General features: G+C 52.7%; 2 protein-coding genes across 2 annotated transcripts; both read right to left on the reverse strand.

Annotated features, from left to right (window-relative positions):
• Positions 1-486: 486 nt before the first annotated feature.
• Positions 487-5,687, reverse strand: Kiss1 (KiSS-1 metastasis suppressor). Its single transcript, XM_028876485.2, has 3 exons — positions 5,360-5,687; positions 2,685-2,813; positions 487-785 (listed from the first exon to the last, which is right to left on the reverse strand). The coding sequence occupies exons 2-3, from the start codon at positions 2,773-2,775 to the stop codon at positions 487-489; spliced, it is 390 nt and encodes a 129-aa protein (XP_028732318.1). The 5' UTR covers positions 2,776-2,813; positions 5,360-5,687.
• A 1,593-nt stretch (positions 5,688-7,280) lies between these two features.
• Positions 7,281-18,499, reverse strand: Golt1a (golgi transport 1A). Its single transcript, XM_028876484.2, has 5 exons — positions 18,375-18,499; positions 10,261-10,352; positions 8,980-9,158; positions 8,208-8,271; positions 7,281-7,599 (listed from the first exon to the last, which is right to left on the reverse strand). Exons 1-5 carry the CDS (start codon positions 18,397-18,399, stop codon positions 7,561-7,563), a joined length of 399 nt encoding a protein of 132 aa, XP_028732317.1. The 5' UTR covers positions 18,400-18,499; the 3' UTR covers positions 7,281-7,560.
• Positions 18,500-18,746: the final 247 nt, after the last annotated feature.

Consider the following 18,746-nt stretch of genomic DNA (forward strand, 5'->3'; position numbering starts at 1 on the left):
GTATGCATGTCTGTCTGGCTGAGGTTATATGCATGTGAGGGTAGATGCTCAAGAGGCCAGAAGACGGCTTTAGATCCCTTGGAACTAGAGTTACAGGTGGCTGTGTCCACTGAGTGTTGGGGACCAAACTCGAATCCTCTAGAAGAAGCCGCAAGTGCTCTTGACAGCCGAGTCATTTCTCCCGCCCCTTAATTTTTTATTTTATATTTTCAAAGCATTGAGTTGCAACAGACTGGGGAACAGCCTGTTCCTTAACTATTAGTTTCAAAAGCACCGACTTTGGCACCCGAGACATCTTGAAATCAGCTAAGAGGCAACTGAGAGAGAAGAGGACCTGCCCCGTCTGCACTGTTCCGCAGATGTCAGGGAGGAATCGCAAGCAGTGAGAGAGACAGCAGCATTGCTTTATTACCCTAGTCCAGAAGTCCCCTACCCCAGCCCTGCATGCCGGCGGACTGAGGCCGCAATCCCCGCGCCGCCCTGCACTCAGCCCCGCGCCGCCCGCGCCGCCTGCCTCCTGCCGTAGCGCAGGCCGAAGGAGTTCCAGTTGTAGGCTGACAGGTCCTTCTCCCGCTGCACCAGCACCGCTCCGCGGGGTGCAGGAATCAGGCGACTGCCAGCGGCCGTGCACGGAGGCCGCTGGCGCCCCGAGGAACTCTCCACCGGTGGGCACGGCGGTGGCGAGGTCCTACGAGCTCGCAGCCCTGCAACCCCAGGTCTCCGCTCCGCGCACCGCGGGCCCTTTTCCCAGGCATTGATGAGTTCCTGGGGTCCGGGCCGCTGACCTAGGACAGAGAGCACAGGCAAGTGAGGCTGGGGCGGCAAGACTTGCTTTGGACACAGGCTCAGACCTCCGGGAGGCTGGCCCTGGGTCCTCAACCTCAGAAGCTCGGCTCTGACCTCAGTGTGGAGCCAAAGCGCTACTTTGTTAGAGCGATCGGGATGTTCGCCCCTCCCTCTCCTCCAATAGCTTTGCTTTCAAGTGCTGGCCAAAATTCTCCCTAAACAACTTGATTAAACTACCTCCTTTGAGGAAGCAGAGAGTTTGGAAAACCAAAGTATGTAGGGGGGACCCTCTGCTCTGTCCCTCTTCTGGGCTCTCTGCCTGGTCCCTCAGCTGAGTGTCTGCATCTGGAATTTGAGTGGCCCAGGAGCACCTGGGGCGCAGGGGAGGGAGGGGAATCCATTTATCTTTCAGAATGCTTGAAACAGCACCCCGCACATAGTAGGGCCTCAATAAGTGCTCATCAAATAAAAGCTAATGAAAAAGTTGGAGTAACAGGAATCAACCAAGTGGAGCCAAGGCCATTGTGCCCCCGGCACCTGTGACCTGACCCTGGTGGCTGAGGACAATCGCAAACCTCCACATACAGTCTCAAGACTCGGTGATGACCAGACATTATCTACCTACGTTGCCCTTAAAGGTACAGCTCCCCCAGGCAGGTGCAATGCCTTCTCTTCCTGCTGGAGGCTATCAAGGCTCGCTCTGGAAACACTTCACAGACAAGGCTCATTAAACTCTCTCTCCCTCCCTCTCTCTCCCTCTCTTTCCCTCTCTTTCCCTCTCTCTCCCTCTCTCTCCCTCTCTCTCCCCCCTCTCCCTCTCTCTCCCTCTCTCTCCCTCTCTTTCCCTCTTCCTCTCTCTCCCACCTCCCTCCCTCTCTCCCTCCCTCTCTCTGGCAGTAAAACAGGACAAGTAGCTCAGAGTACACAATAAGTCTAGTCAATTATAGCGAGTTAGTAGCAACGAGGCCTGGTGTGAGTGGGTGTTGGGGCGGAGGATGGCATTGAGCTTGGCTCCTCGATTGATTCCCTGGCACACTTTAGAGATGAGTGTGGCCATGGTCCAAGATTAATAATAACCATCTGGGAGGCCTCTCCTACCTTCTCTGGGTAACTGGTGTGGGAGAGATCTCAGTTCCATACACAGGATATACTGTGTGGCCAGAGAGAGCCAATAGCCAATGTTCCTGGACAGTGGTGGGGTTATTCCTTGCCCTGGAATGATGACACCATTGGTGAGGTGTCTGGGGCCCCTGTTCCTTTTGATTTGGTTATGTGCAATGATGTCAGATTCGCAGGGGGTGTCCTGCATTCCATGCCTAAGATCTGAGGTCCAGAGAGGCTTGAGCAAGCTCTAATATGTACAGGAAGCAGACCACCAAGGAGAATTCAAACTCATGCTGTGACTCAGCAGCCATGCTCTTGGGGTACCCCGGCACCTGCTGGGATTCATCAGCATTTGGCTGAATAACTTGGGGGAACACTGCCTCTATGGACTTCAGTTTCCCCGAGCTCATCAGTTCCCCCAGTGAACTCATGAGGTTGACAGGCGTCAAGGTCGGTCTGTCTGTTGAGGTTTTTGTTTTTCATGGTTTTGTTTTCAACCCCCCTTAAGGGACGTGGGGTCACAGATGAAAGTCGCTTACACATTCAGCTCCTTCCCAGCCTCCACACAGAGAAGCGTTGGGATAGAGCAGAGGGCACAGCAGGAGACAGTCGCCAAGGGCTGGGGTTAATAGGTTCCTGAGCCTCCTGTGCTCATAGCAGACGGGCTGGGCCAGCCCCAGGTATCCAGGAAGTGCCGTCATTAAACTCCTGTCAGCCGCCTGACTACAGTCTGTAAAATAGGCTAATTCTCATGTGCAATGACTCTCGCGCCTCTCTTCCTGGACCGTGCGTACCTGTGGGTCCAGGTGCCACCTTTGCCGGTGGCTCCCCAAAGGTGGCGACACAGAGGAGAAGCAGCAGCTGCCAAGAAGCCAATGAGGTCATTCTGGCAGGAAGAGGCAGGTCCACAAGGTGTCCCGCAGCTGAGTGAGACAGAGAGAGAGGCAATAAAGACCAGGTCAGAGTTAGCAGTGTGCCAGAGCCTAGGTCCGAGAGAGAGAACCTGGGGGAGAGGAGAAAGCCCTGTGACCAGAGATGACCTGTGGAGGGATAAGCCTGAAACAAGGCCACAGGGACCAGGACTGGGGGAGCGAGGGAGGAAGGGAGGAAGGGAGGATGGATGAAAAGGAAGGGTCAGATTTGGTGGATGGAGTGAGCTGCTTACGCTGGACAATGGGGAGGGGGGGTTGTGGGTCGTAGGTTTGCTGGAGAAGGATGTAGAAGGAGGGGAAGGGGCCATGCTGGGGGGGGGTGACCAGGGAGGGGAGGTAGATGAAGTCACACAGGAGCGTGCTCTGAGGTTCAACTATTCTCTTGGGAGTCTAGGATCGAGCCCTTTTGTGCTGGGGTCTGTGCAAATATGCTTTATGTGCTCAGCTCTCCCAGGTAGCACACGCCTTCCTCAGTCTGGCCCTGGCTCTGCTGCTATAATAGAAACCCAATTCCTTATCTCTTCCAGGAAAAAAGGAAGAAAGAGGCAATCATCTTGCACGTTCTCAGAGCTCTCCGCAGCCTTGGAGACCATCACCAAATTGTCTTATTGCCTATAATTCAGGACGGGAAAAGCCCTTCTTCGTCTAGCCCATCAGTTGCCTCTATTCTCATAGGCTCTGGGAGGTCGTCAACTAAATTGGCCTCATCCTTCTGACTGCTGAGATAGGGGCTGTGTAGCCTGACCCTCATCTAGCCTCTCTGCCTCTCTCTTCTCCTGCTCCCCATTCCAGCCCGCCTCTCCAGCTCCCAAGTCCAAGTTCCCTTTGAAGAAGGCATCAGGCACTTTGAAACTGTCCCACAAATGGGCCCTTACAAAGTGCCCAGGAGGCTGGTGCCACAGCAGGTTGAACCTAGGCTTCTGTCGGAGGACGGGGTGAGGAGTGTCATTGTGACCAAGTGTTAGGAGCGGTTTCTCAGCACCACGCATCCCTCCACTCTGCCCCCTACTACTGCGCCCCCACCCCCAGTCCAACTGCAGACTCACACATGGTGCAGAGGGTAAGAATCCTGCCTTGAAATACTCCAACTTTTCCCTCATCCCATGAATCCCGAGTAGGCCACGCCCATCTCCAGGCCACCAGCTGCCTGATCAGATAGAAGGCTACTAAGACTGATTCTGTGACACCCTGAAAGCCAGATGCGTTCTGCAGCTGCCTTAAGGCCTGAATAGAAGACGGAGTAGAGACCAAATCCACTAGGGGGAGCCTTAGTTCTAAGGGCTAGTGTTGGGAAGGCATTGCTGGAGACGACAGACTAGGACCGTGCTAGGTGCCGGGGTGCTGAGGGTGCCGACACTGGGTACCGGGTACCGCTGATCTCAAGCCTAGTGTAAGAAGCTGACTCGTAGGCAGCCTAGACAAGTGGGTCATTTCAAAACAACACCAGACACATGTTAAATGCAGGGAAGCCCAACCTGGAGGGTCCAGGCGGTGGCAGCACCTGAGCAAGCGTGTGCCCGATGAAGAGGGCTTGCAGAAGCCGCTCACCTCAGGGGATCTGTCTGGACTGGCACCAGGGTGCTGGACTGGTAGGCAGGACTGGGTATAGGGGCTGCCGGATACAAAGCTAGAGCTTCTTCATACGGAGAGAAAACCATCCCAAGTTCTATCCCAAAGGGACCTGAGGAAGGCAGGAATGTATCGGCTCTGAAGATGGGGCCTCCTGGTTTCTCTGAACAGAGCAGGGGGAGAGGTGAGGAGGGGGGTATCAGGCGGGAGGTTGGTGATCCTGATGTCTGCCTCTCCGTCCCTGTAGTACTCCGTCCCATCATGGAGAGCACTTCTCATGTGTATCATGGGAGAACTCTGCCGGCCCCCAGCACGACCTCACCCCACATACACACACATACTACACACAAACCACACACCAACGCACTAACATCCGACACGGGCCTGGTGAGATGGCTCAGCAGATAAATAAATGTGCTGGCCATCAAGCTTGATAATCTGAGTCTGAACCCCGGGGCCCACAGGAGGAAAGGGGAGACCAACTCCCCAAAGTTGTCCTCTTGACTTCCACGTGTGTGCTCTGCTCACACACATACACAGCAAAATAAATAAATAAATAATAATAAATACATAAAATAATGTACAACACATTACCCCAAATACATACCACAGATATCTCCCAGGCACCATACACATGCCACACACAGACACCCCAGACCCTGATAACTCTTAATTGACGGCTTTGTCTACGGGCACATGATGTGTGCAGTAGAATTGAACTGTTTGAAAATCAACAAGAACACACACACACACACACACACACACACACACACACACACACACAAAACACGGGCCGGTGTATTCAGCCAGGCATCCCAGGATCATTTGGCCAGCCTGTCAATCAGGAGTGATGAGTGCTCCTTGTGTTCTGTCTACTTGATGCCTCACCTGGCCTTGGTTGAAGGTCTGCTTCCCCAGACCCTCCCGGGGGTCCGGGCAGTCCCGGGTCCTGTCAGCAGGGTACCTACCTTGGTTCTGGCTTGAGGGCTGGAGGGAGAAGAACCACTTGGGTAGTTGGAACACACCGAGAGAAGCCACCGGCTCCCGGGTTCTCTCTCTCTGGCTCCCTGATCACAGCCCCTTTTATGAAGTCTAGGTGGGTGACGTCTCCAGGCACAATCCCACCCCTGCCTCCCAGACCCTCCTCGGAACTCCACGCCCTGCCGCTGGCTTCCGCCTCCTGACTGGAGCCGTCGATTTCCTCGCCCCCAGAAACCACCCAAGGCTGCTCTCATAATCTCACTAATTCTTCCATCATCTCCATCCTCTTGACACACCCCCTCCCTTGCAGCTGGAGACTCATCCTGCCCCAAACAATGAAGAGAAAGTGACTGAGGAGTGTATGTGAAATGTCTTGTCCCTCTCTGCACACACACACACACACACACACACACACACACACACACACACACACACCCCAAAGTGAATAGAAGACACAGGCTGGAGGAGGAGGGGAAGGGCACAGCCTGACCCAGAGGCTCCTCAATGCCCACATGCTGCCCTCTCGGAGAGAAAGCCAGGTCAGATCGGCCTCCGTCGGGGGTGGCTCCTGTGCTGTGAATTGAGAGTGGGGGTGGGGCTGGGGGTGGGGTGTCTCCTCTCCTCTTTTTCCCCTTAATTATCGAACTCCTGCATGACCCGGGATACACGCATGAGATAGGGCATGGTCAGATGTACTGGACAGTTCTATAAGCAGCTGGCTGTAAGGAAGGAGAGCAAAGCTGGCCCTAGGCAGCCCATACATGGAATTCTACCTCCTGGGTGCCTGAGGCGGAGGGATGATAAGGCTAAAGTCAGTCTGGGATATGCAGAGAGTGCCAGGCCAGGCTGGGTGACAGAGCTGAGATATTGTCTCAAAAAATCAAAACGTGGCCGGCACAGTGGCACACCCCCAGCGCTTGGGTGGCAGAGGCGGCTGGACCTATGAGTTTGCAGACAGCCTGTTCTACGTGGTGAGACCTTGCCCCGCCCCCACCCCAAAATTATAAAAATACTACAGAAGGAAGAGAGGGAGAGGGAATACTTATTTTGTACTTGATGCTGCCAAGCTGGCCTTGAGAAAGCAGATTCGGAGGGTGGGCGGCACTGGGTGCCTGAAGGGCGAGGGCAGCCTCTCCGTTGGTACCCCCTAGCACCTACTCCGCTGCCAGACAAAAAGAGGAAGGAGCTCAGTGGATGCTCACCATGACTCTGATTCCCCCCTTCTTCCCTTGAGGGTTTTGTTGTTGTTTGTTTGTTATTTTATTTTAGACAGAGCCTCACTGCAGCCTTGGCTGGCCTTGAACCCACAAGAGATCCGTTTAATTCTGCTTCCCAAGTACTGGGATTCAAAGTGTGTGCCACCAAAGCCTGGCCTGTGCCTTTCTTCGGTCCGCTCCTTTTAAGCCTGTATGGTGCATCATATATATAATCCCGCCACTCAGACACTTGAAGCAGGATGATCTTGAGTTCTAGGCCAACCTTGTCTCAGAAAAACAAAACAAAGAAAAACTCTTTTACCATGAGACAAGGGGCACCCCAGAACAAGGACCAGCTCCTCTGTGAGACTGGGTTCTCTGAAGTCAATGGCACCATCCACCCCCAAGCAGAAGGTGGTTTCTGCACCAACTCTACCTGCTGTCTCCTATGTGGAGTGGCCACCTCAGGGCTGAGATACTCTTCCTGCGGGTGGGTTAGTTTCCATTGCTTGCCTAATGTTAACTGAAGCTTAGAATCATATCAAACCCTTTAGGATGTAAAATACCAGCATGAAAATTATACCAATTGCAGGGGCTGACTCTTAGAGGTTGCAATTACACCTTGTAGTGTCAGGGTGGGAAGTGATTGCAAGTCCAACCTGGGACTGGGCTGGATACCCTGGACTGGAGACATCAACCCCAAATCTCAGACACGTTCACAGCTTGAGGATTTAATCTTCACTCCCCTGTATAAATTCAGGTTGGGAAAGTTGCTTCCAGCCTCCGCTGGGTGCCAGGGTCAGGATCTGTACTCTTCCTGGCAGCGTCTTGACATAACTTGGGGGGTTAAGATCAGTCAGTCAGCTCCATCTTCCCGAGTGTGATGGGAAGTAAGTCAGTGCTGGGGAGGGGGGGGGCTCATGAGGATAACCCCCATTCCCCTTCCAGCTCCTCCACCAACCATCCAAGTTCAAGGAGCGCATCTCGACGATTCAGACCATGGAGCTGGAGCCTTGAAATTTCTGCGACAGCTGTGGGAGCCAAGAATCATTATTCCAGACAAAGAGTGGGAAGCGGACTCAATAGCCAGGCTATTACCCAGCTGGCCTTGAGATGCGGGGCTATGCTGCACTGCACGTGGTGACGGGCAGTGGGGTGTGCCCAGCTGGCAGGCGCTGCAAGATGTGGGGTTCTGGCCCCCTTCCTGGGTGTCCCAGTGTGCATCTGTCAGGGACTTCAGAGGCAGGCGTGGGCCCAGAACAGGCTCCACTCCCCGCTTTACCTGATGTCACCAGCTGTCGTACATGCCCGTGGCCCAGACTTAATCACGTGTCCCAGAAGCACATGGTGTCTGGGTCACCTAGAGTTTTCATTTCTTGGGCCTGGGGAGCTGTTCATGACTGCCTCCTCTCACCCACACCTTAGCCACTCCAGCCTACAGGGCCCTCGCTGTGGATCTTATCAAGTGGAGAAGGAGCAGGGAGGGGAGGGGAGTGAACCTGGGGTGGGTGTGTCTCAGAGGGTATGGGGGGCCGGAGGGGGGAGGGGAGATCTGCTGCACTTAGGAGACCACTTTAACCCGTTCTGTGCCCTCCCCCAGCCCAGACACCACTGCCAAGCCCAGACTCCATCTACTCACGGTGCTCAGGAAGGGGATGTTAGAAACACTGCCCAGGAATCCAAAGGCCACAGGGAAAAAGCCCCTAGGAATGGAAGAGAGGACCGGGGTCAGTGGTGGCCCAGGAGGGGAGGAGGAAGGTAATAAGGCTGACATCCCCTACTCAGAGGCTCAGGCTTTGGCTCCTGGGAGAGCAGCCCCTGGGCCCTGGGGACAGACATGTCCTGGGGTCTGTTGAAAGAAGCAGCAGAGAAAAGTGACCGAGGACCACGGGTTGAGCTCGGGGGTCATACAGTCACATCGTGGCTCTGCCTCTCACCAACACTGTACGCTCTGAACAAATCCCTCACTTCTCTGAACCCATGGCCAGTTTTCAAATGTGCTGAGCACTATTGGTACCTACGTCATAGGGCCTCACATACAGCCAAGCTCACATTTTTGTGAGTTCCTCTCATGATTATTTATCCTGGCCTGATGCCCTCTCTTCTTTGCTAGATGGGGTGGGGAACATCTACACTAGTGACTGAGCCCCTGGCATGGATGATTGTGTTCATGTGGGCACAGCCTTGTGTCTCAGCATCCTCCTGCCGCCGCCACCGAGGCTTCCTTCGCTTTTCAAGCTGGCCAGGCCTGACGGGATGGATGCCTGATCCTTCACACGGCCTGGAGGCAGCCAGGCTGGGAAGTGAACCCCTAGTGTCCTGGATGAGTAAGGAGATTCGAGGTTTGAATCTTGGCCAGGCCGTTTCTCCCTAAACCCCAGTGTACGGAGGTTGAGGGAGATGGTACTCACTTGAAGAGGCTAACAAATCCGTAGGCCTCCAGGAGCATGCCCAGCAGCGGCCAGCGTAGCAAGACGATGGCTACACCCCCCAGGAAGAAGCTGGTCCCCTTGAGCTTGTGTCGTTGAAAGAAGAAGGAAAACGTCCTCCTCAGGCCGATGATGAGGGAGAGGCCGGTCAGGAACAGCAGCTGCAGGCCCAGGGGAGAGTGAGGACAGAGAGAGCAAGTCCCACCCCATCCCCGGGGCTCGGTGTGTGTGTTTTACGGTGTGTGTGTGTTGTGTTGTGTGTTTTATGGTGTGTGTGTGTGTGTGTGTTTATGGTGTGTGTGTGTGTGTGTGTGTGTGTGTGTTTTTTTTTTTTTTTTTTTTTTTTTTTTTTTTTTGTTGTTGTTGGTGTGTGTGTTGGTGTGTGTCTCAGTGTGTGTATGTCACAGTGTGTGTCTCCGTGTGTGTGTGTGTGTGTGTGTGTGTGTGTGTGTGTGTTGGTGTATGTGTCACAGTGTGTATGTGTCCGTGTGTCCGTGTCCGTGTCCGTGTCCGTGTCCGTGTGTGTGTGTGTGTGTGTGTGTGTCCCAGCAGTGGGGTAGAATCCCAGAGCTGGAAATGACTCTATCTAGTAGAGAATAGAAATCTCCTGAGGCAGAGGGATGGACTTGAAGGCCTTTCGCTTCCCACCCAGTTCCTCGGCTCCAAGCTCCTTATATGGACTCCTGGGGAGGCTGCTGTGGAGTGAGATCCTCCCCTTTTACAGACAAGATGTTGGTACCCAAGTCCCTGAAAGGTGCCCCCTGTGTGGTTCTGCCAGGGCCTTCAACATGGTTCCTAGTGGTCACTTTATGGGGCCCAGGCTCCCACAGAATTGAACTCTTCCTTCTAGCAGTTCCATGCCCCACCCACACCTCCACCATGCCTTTTCTTTCAACGTCCCAACCACTCCATTTCCTTCCCAGCTGTCTTTGGTCCACTCCTTCCTCTCAGTCCTTGATTCATAATGAAGCATTCACCTTACTCTGGCTTTTCCCACAGCCTCTGCTGCCCTGGAGGCGCGGGTTACACCCTTGTCCCTAAATGCAGGGATTCAGGGGTGGGGACAGGGTCTAATTCATCACGGGAACACCAGGACCTCACCTAGAGCTTGGTGTAATCATTTCAGGTTCTCCGTGCCCACAGACCCCAGTGTCGTCCACCCCCACACCAAGTCCTCATCCCGCCTGAACAGCTATGATCTGAATGAACTCGGGGCTGACCCTCCTGGCCATCCAGGAGCGGTACCTAGTGCAGGGGACTCACATTGCCGAAAGCCAGGAGCACGGAGTCGAAGTACAGGAGTATCCCGAAGAGGATGAAGAAGACACCGAAGCCGGTGATGCCCACACCAATCTCTGCAAGAAGCAAGGCGAGCTCATGGGTCAGGCGTTCTGTGTAGGCTCTCAGGGGAAGGAAGATAGATGGGCAGGAGCTGTTGGGCTCCTGGGAAGCTTTGCCCTCACATTTTGTCAATGCAGCTTCTCCCTGTGCCTGCAGCACGTTGTTCTCAGGACTGACCCCCCGACAGAACTCAATAACCTGCCTATTCTTTCGTACGGCTGAGAGCTCCCGGTCCGTACCCAGTGAAGAGAGAGAAGGTCAGGACTGTGAGCTCCAGGCCTGGCTGGCTCCTGGATTCCTCTGTGCCCTCTCCTCTCTCCTCAGCCCTCAGTGCTGACCTGCCCCAAGTGACTGGGAAAATAGAAGCCATCAGTTAGGAAGATGCTCACCTATCCTGCAGGGGGGGGGGAGGGCTAGGTCCCCCCTCACCCCTTAGTCTCCTCTAACTTCAACTCAGTGGAGTCATTGGCTGCCAGGGTTGACCACCACTAACAGTGTCCCTACCCATTAGCAATGTCCTGTGGGTGTCCTCGAAGAGCAGGGGAATTAACAAAACCAAAGAGCAGCAGGCGGAAGTGTGGGGCACCCAGGGCATCTGATTAGTCAAGGGCTGTACTCTGGCCTGTGGTGTGTACTTCTGACCATTCTCTTCAGAAATAATGGACAGGACACGTGGTTGTTTGGTCTGAAGTCCGTCTCATCTCATATGGAAATGTGAATTTGACTCTCTGCCACTGTGATAGACAACAAACGACCATTCATCATACTGCCTTTTTTTTTTTTTTTTTTTTTTTTAGGCTAAATTAAACATTGGACTGGAGAGATGGCTCAGAGATTAAGAACACTGGCTGCTCTTCCAGAGGACTCGGGTTCAATTCTCAGCACCCACTTGGCAGCTCATAACTGTCTGTAACTCCAGTTCCAGGGGATCTGACACCCTCACACAGATATACAGACAGGCAGAAAAACCAATGGACATAAAATAAAAATAAAGAAAATAAAACAAAAAAGTTACTTCTGTTTGAAGTGCCATTAAACACACACACAAACACTCACACACACACACACACACACACACACACACACACACCTCTTTGAGATCCTGGTTTCAAAGCTGAGCATGTCAATGCAGGTCTGTAATATCCCAGCATTTGGGAGGTGGAGGCAGGAGGATTGTGAGTCCATGTCATCCTTGTCTATTTGAGATCATGGTGGGCTAGAGAGCACCCATCTCAACAAACAAACAAACAAACAAAAATATCCTGCTTTCAGATATTTTGGTTTATATCCAGAAGTGGGGTTTCTGAGCCACATGCTAATTTCTCTTGCTGACATTTGAGAAGCGACAGAGCTCTTTTCCAGAGTGGCTCGTTCCTTTCCCTCTCCTGTCCCCAGGGCACAAGACATCCCACATCCTTGGCAAAACTCGATTTAAAAAATATTTTTAGTTTTATTTTCATTTATGTGTACGTATATGTGTCTCTGTGTTGTGTGTCTGCATGTCGTATGTGGGTGCCTGCAGAGGCCAGAAGAGGCTGTCAGGTACCCTGGAGCTGGAGTCCCAGGCAGTTATGAGCCTCCTGGTATAGGAGTCTGGGACATGGGTCCCCTGGAAGAGCAGTGAACACTCTTAACTGCTGAGCCATCCCTCCAACCCCAATTTTAATGTTTTTGGTAGCAGCCATGCTCACAATCTCGTATCACACTGTGGTTGTTTGTTTGTTTGTTTTCTGAGTTGGGATCTCAGGTTTCTGACAGGCCTTCATGATATGTCTGGACTGATTGCCTCCTTCTATGCCCAATGGTGCTAGCCCAAATTAAACTTCTTAGCACCTGGGACAGCTCGGCAGAATACAATGCCCTTGGGGCCGTGGAATTGCTGTGTTCTGTTTCCACACTGTATGATGTTTCTACCCTAGGAGATAAGGTATCCACCCACTACAACTTTGCAGATAGGAGCATTGTGGAAGGCTGTACCACGTTTCTTTAATGTGAATGATAAAGATGCTTGGGATCTGTTGCAGTAGCGAGAGTGGAATCCAGGGCTGTACTCCGTGTGATAGACAAGTGTTCTATGCTAGTGCTGCATCCAACTTGCTCCCCAAATCAGGGTCATGGTCCGTAGCCTAGGTTGGCCTTGAACTTGCAATCTTCCCATCTCCGCCTTCTGCATAACTGGGAAGGCATGCTTTAAGTTTGTGTACATGTTATAAAATATTATATGTAATGTTATGCAAATATATTATCAGCTGGGCAGTGGTGGCGCACGCCTTTAATCCCAGCACTCGGGAGGCAGAGGCAGGCAGATCTCTGTGGATTACAGGCTGGTCTACAAAGGGAGTTCCAGAACAGCCAGGGCTACACAGAGAGACTCTGCCTGAAAACAGTAACAACAATAACAACAACAGAAGTCTCCTTACACTGGCCAGTAAAATATGCATCATGACTCCAGTCTCATAAGACACCCTTCCCTCTACGTGGAGACATGATACGAACATGGTTTTGCTATTTGTTTTGTACTGTTAAAATATCTGTATGCCCATCCTGTGCACCCTTAAGAATGAACTCGGGTTTGTTTGTCTGTTTGTCTTGCAAAAAACCTAAGTTTCGGGGCTGGAGAGATGGCTCAGAGGTTAAGAACACTGACTGTTCTTCCAGATGTCATGAGTTCAATTCCCAGCACCTACGTGGTGGCTCACAATCATCTGTAATGAGATCTGGCTCCCTCTTCTGGCCCGCAGGGATAATGCAAACAGAACACTGTATATATAATAAATAAATAAATCTTAAAAAAAAAAAAAAAAAAAACCCTAAGTTTCTCAGATTTGCTTTGTATGTCTTTCTGGGAAGGACAGCAGAGCCTGGCTCTCCAGTCCACACACTCTGACCGTGATTCACTGCGGCTTGCTTCTTAAAGAAACAGGAACTTGAGTCAGGAGGCCACGAGAGGCTTTTAGACGTGGAGTGGTCCTCATTGAAGCTGAGGCCAGGAGTGATGGGATTGATTACACTAACAGCCACAGCTGTGGCCCTCTCCTCCCCCCAGAGTGAGCCCGAAGATGTGTGCTGATGGCATTAGAGGCACCCAAGACCATTTTGGGTCCCTTTCAAGATTCTGAGAACCAATATGAGGACACTCCTTGTGGCAAAGGTCCTGAGATTGGAAGAATCCAAAGTGACCCACAGGCACAGCCAGATGAGAATTCATGCCCTGCTCAGTGGTGTGTGCCTGCACCTCAGGAGGCTGAGGCAGGAGAGTTGTGAGTTCGAGATCAGCTTGGGCTACAGGGTGAAATGTTGACACAATGTTCGGTGTGGTGGTGCATGCTGCAATCCCAGCCTTAGGAGGCAAAGCCGGAGAGGTATGCAGGTCTGAGATCAGTCTGAGCTATAGAGTGAAACTTTGTTTTAAAAAACCTAAACCAACCAACCAACCACTCTCTGCATCTTTTGATATATGCTTTACAATTACTTAGGAGTTTTTGAGATTTATTGTTACTTTGTAGCCCAGGAATGGCCCCCTGCCTCAGCCTCCCCAGTGCTGGGATTACAGGTGTCTCCCACTGAGTGCAGCTCTTTTTTTTTTTTTTTTTTTTTTAATCAGACTTCTCTAACAGTGATTTGTGCCATGCTCAGGTTTGTTCTGTGCTCTACTTCACAGGTTGGCGCAGTTCCAGATTTTTCCTCTGTTGGGATCAGCCTTTTTAAATAGGCCACATTTAGTTGCTTCTGGCATTCAGCTTCACACACAAGCTCATACACACAAGCTCATACACACGTGTCAGGAAGTGTGTTTCTCACACACGGCTTCAAAACGTCCCCCATCTTTTGCTCCTACTATAGCTCAGTGATTCAGTTGAATCTGGGGAGGGGGCTTGCATCTGAAGTCCCTTTCAGGATAGCAGCCATGCAGAGAAGGCAGTGCGTTTGGGTGGGCATGTCTTACAGACAGATACACGGGCATGACAGACGCGCTCGCAGGTGATCCTTGCATGATCCAGACAGGTTGTAGTGCGCCCCCTGCTGCATACGTAACAAAACAGCAAGCAGGGAGTGAGGCAAGCTCTTGAGGACGGCTTGCCTCCTGGGCACCGCGGAGCAAGGGCAGAGACCTCCCCTGGCTTCAGACTGTCCAGTTTTGGGCCTTTCTACGTCAAGTGTCATCTCCAGTCTGAGTCCCAACTCTCAAGCCTCAGGTCCTTAGGTCCCGAAGTTCCCAAACTGTTGCCAGAAGGAGCCCCCAGCCTGCAGCCCTTGGGGACAGGCCAAAGCCAGGTGACCAAGACACAGCTTTTCAGAATGCGTCAGGCAAAGCCAGCTCCAATGTCTTTTTTTTTTTTTTTTTTTTTTTCCTACAGGGCATTGTCTCCTGGGGCAGCTGGATAGGTCTCTTTGGCCCACGCGTGTGTAAGGAGTAATCGATCAATTGTTTCTCAAATTCCTCATCCTTCTTCTCCAATTCCTGTGACCGCCCTGCCTCAGCCTTCCGAGTAGCTAGGGCTGCAAGTGTGAGGCAGCTGTGGTCCTTTTCTTTTTACAATCACGAATGTACCAAAATTTCTAAGTACTCTATTAAGACTCTTGGGTCCTTACGTACCTTGCAAGTAGGTGTCACCCCTGAGCTATTAGGAGTGTCCTTCCCTCCCCTTCAGACAGACAAGATACAGATGTCAGAACAGAAGACGAACATCTGTGCTTCTATTGTCTAGCCCTCAGACCCCCCCCCCCACTTTACCCGTGCATGCCTGTAACAACGTTCATAGGAAAAGAACACCGCTCATCAGCCTGCGCCATCTTTAAAGATGTGTGCCTGTCTGGAATGCGTCCACAACCGGTACTCACATGACCTTGATCTTTGGAAGATGCAGGCCAGTTATTTTGTAGGTGGTCCCTTCATAGGGCGTGTCTAAGACTTTCTCATGGCAAGAGTTCACTGGCAGAGCCACCGGCCAGATGTTACCGTGTACACTTACGGCAGCCTGGGGGCGAATCTGCTTCTAGCCTGATGACCACCGACGAAGTACCTTTACTCTTCAGGTGACACAGTGGACCCTCCTGTATAAGAGCCCTGCCTCTACCCCATGGGAACACCCTCCTCACCCCATCCTGGCTACCCGCTCTGCCCACAGGCTGGGGCTCTCGCACCCCGCTTTGTGTACCCCTTCCTGTTCTGTCAAGTGACTTTCAGACAGGACTGTTGGAGAGGAAGAAGGGGAGTTGACAATAGACGCTCATGCCCTATGGGGCACAGGTCACATCTCAGCTTGACATAACCCCCTGTGAAGGGGCTGCGGTTAACTCCACGTCACAAACCAAACTGAACCCTGAGGGGGTACGCTGCCCGCCCAGGCCTTGAATCCAGTGGAGACTCTGAAACGGGACATTGGCCATTTTTGCACAAAGTGTTCTTGCTTTGGCCATTAATAACCTTCAGGTGACCAAATCTCCAAGCAGGTGTCCGTCCTGTGACAGCAGGTTCACAGAGGTTGAAATCTCCTCTCCTGACTCCCAGGATTCGTTCTGATTTTCTGCCGGCTGGCTAGCGGTCTCCCCCTTCCAGTGCCCCCCACCAGCACCTCCTTTCTTTCTTACACGATTTGGCTCCCTCAGGGTCTGGGCCCAGCTCCTGTCTCTCCTCGCTCTGTGTTCTCACGCCTTCCAGTGTTTTTAAACGCTGCCTGTGTGCCGACAATGTCTGCATTTATCTCTCTCGCCCAGGACTCACGCGAGCCCACTGCTTGCTTGGCTGTTGGCTTGCTTTTCTCTCTGGCACTCCGCGTGCCGCGCGCGGGTCCCAAGCTGTGATCAGCCTCCCTTTCTTTATCCTGCACCTCCTGTGAGAGCGGCTCCACTGTCTGCCAAGCCAGCTGAGGCGGCTGCCACCCTCCTGTGTGATCCACGTGTAAGTCTCAGGCAGCTGCTTCCAGAAGCATCCCAGAACGGCCACGCTTCTCCCTCCTGCCACGCCTAGCTAGCCACCCTCTTCTCTCTCCTGGACACCCCTCTCCCCCCCCACCCCGCCCCCTGCACAGCCTCCATTAGTCTCGTTTCCTGCTTTTCACTATTCCCATCGCCAACCCTCACCCATACAGTGCTCAAGGACTGAAAACGGACCAGCTGACCACATAGCATCCTGGTCATTCCACTCACTTGGAATGAATCAGGGACCCTTTTCTATATGTCCATTATAGGTCCTGTGGGGGGAGGGGGAGCTCAAACTTCTCCTTCCACTTTCTCTCGAACCCACCACGCTCCTCTTACAGCCTTTGACTTTCTACGATGGCCATACTTTCCTGCCCCAGGACCTTTGTGTATGAGGTTCCTTTGTGTGGAACACTCTCCTCGTGGTTTTAAATGCCAGCTCCTCGGGGAAGCCTGTCCCAGCCTCTGTGCTCTGGCATCAATCTGGTTCTGTCATTTCTCCCTCTCACAGGACTAAGCATCATTCTTCACAGGACTTGTCACAGCCAGTAAGAGCGTATTATCACGTTTGAAGGCTGATGAGCTTAATAACACGTCAGCATGCCGGTGGGTTCAGGAATCCGTGGAAAGGGGGCAGTTTTGAGGAGGTGTGGTGTGATGTGGAGATACTGTGATTGTCACAAGGTAGTGGAGGGTTGGCTACTGTCACCTGGTGGGTGGCCAGAGGTACTGCTAAAATTCCATAGTGCCCAGGACAGTTTCCACGACAGTATCATCTGGGCCCAAACACTCAGGGAGTGGGAAGGCTGAGACGCTGAGCTCCAGGGATCCGGGGACTCCCATGGCTTAGACACCAGCCATATACATGTTGTTGACTCCCAGATTTCTCTTTCTGGACAAGTCTTTCTCTTCAAGTTCAGACCTATACCCTCTACTCTGCCCGAGGTCTAACCCGGATGTCTGAGACAAACATACCCAGCCTATGCAAATCTGGCTCCTGCTTCCTATTTCCATATCCACTTTCCAATCCACTCCCCAGGTACCAGGGAGATATTCTTGACTCTTCATCCCTTCATATCTCACATCCCATCTTCCAGGAAATTCCTCCAAACAGTCACACAGGACCACTTCCCATCATTGCCCACATCTCCTGCCTCCTCTCACTTCAGAAAGGCCTCTTCATTGCTACCCTGCCCTCTACAGTCTGTTCTTGAGAATTCCAGCAGCCAGAGTGAGCTTTTAAAATGCAAAGAGGTCACACCTCTCACATACAGCACCCTCCAAACTTTCCCATCTATACAGTGGTCCACCATGGGCTGTCTTTCGGGGCCTTCCCTTACCCAAGCTCTCCTTTCCACCTCTGATGTTCCAGCCACACCAGCCTCTTTGTTGGAGACACACACACACACACACACACACACACACACACACACACACACACACACGCTCTTCAAGCTCATGGCCCCTTTATTTTTGCTTTAGGATGGGAGGGGGCTCTTACCACCCTCTGACTTGCCCCGCCCAGGAGGCATGCCTGTCTTACTCTTAGTGTTGTGTTCTGTGTTGGCACAGGGCTTGGCATACAGCGGAGGTTACCATAGGCCCCCTGAGGAGAAAGTTGGCTCAGAGGCTAAGCCACTCACCCAGTGAAGCCTATAGCCCTCCCTCCCCATAGCCGACCCACTCTTCCCAGGCAGTGGGCTCCTGTCTCCCTACTCCCCCAAAGAAGAAGTAGGGATGTTTGGAGTGAGGCTACAGACCCAGGGCCACAGGAGACCTTGAGTGTTTGGGGAGATGTCTGAACTAGGGCAGAGGCATCCTAGTTTTTCAGAACTATGGGTGAGAGGATCTCAGCCTGCCTCGTGGACTTCCTTCGGATGGCCTGAGCGCCTGGGCTGGCCCCACCCTCTACAAGGCAGAGGTCACACTCGCCCTGACTCTGATCCTTTGAGGATGCCAGTACAGCAGCTTCCAACTGCTGGTTCCAGAGGTCACATCTGTAGATCCCAGCGGAAGAGCCCGGTTGGGAAGAGCGCGTGTTCACTCACCCTAGCAGGGACCCCCTCTATAGCCCCACATGCGCCTCCCCCCCACCCCGCAGCCATTCCACTCACTCTGCCACTCGGTGATGGAGATCATGCTTCAGTCCACTGGGGGGCCTTCCTGATCAGCTGGCTGGTGGCGAGCCCAGAGGACCGATCCTGGGCATGTTCCCGGGAAGCTGACCCTTGGCAACAGTGAAGGAACCTCTGGTAAATCATTAACTCTGTCTTTCCACGTTCCCCACGCAAATGGCTACTTAAAGATACAGGCCTGTTGGGAACTAACACTCCTAAGGCCCTTTCTGGCCCACCTTCTCTGAACAGCTTGGACTGGATATGGAAAGACAAGGGTCTGGGCATGCCTGGGTTTTCTCACTGGTTTTGGTAGAGAGTATGGGAAGAATTGGAACGGCGCCCCGACCTTTTGCTTTTTTCAGACAGGGT

Source organism: Peromyscus leucopus, chromosome 15, assembly GCF_004664715.2.
Source record: "Peromyscus leucopus breed LL Stock chromosome 15, UCI_PerLeu_2.1, whole genome shotgun sequence".
Classification (NCBI taxonomy): domain Eukaryota; kingdom Metazoa; phylum Chordata; class Mammalia; order Rodentia; family Cricetidae; genus Peromyscus; species Peromyscus leucopus.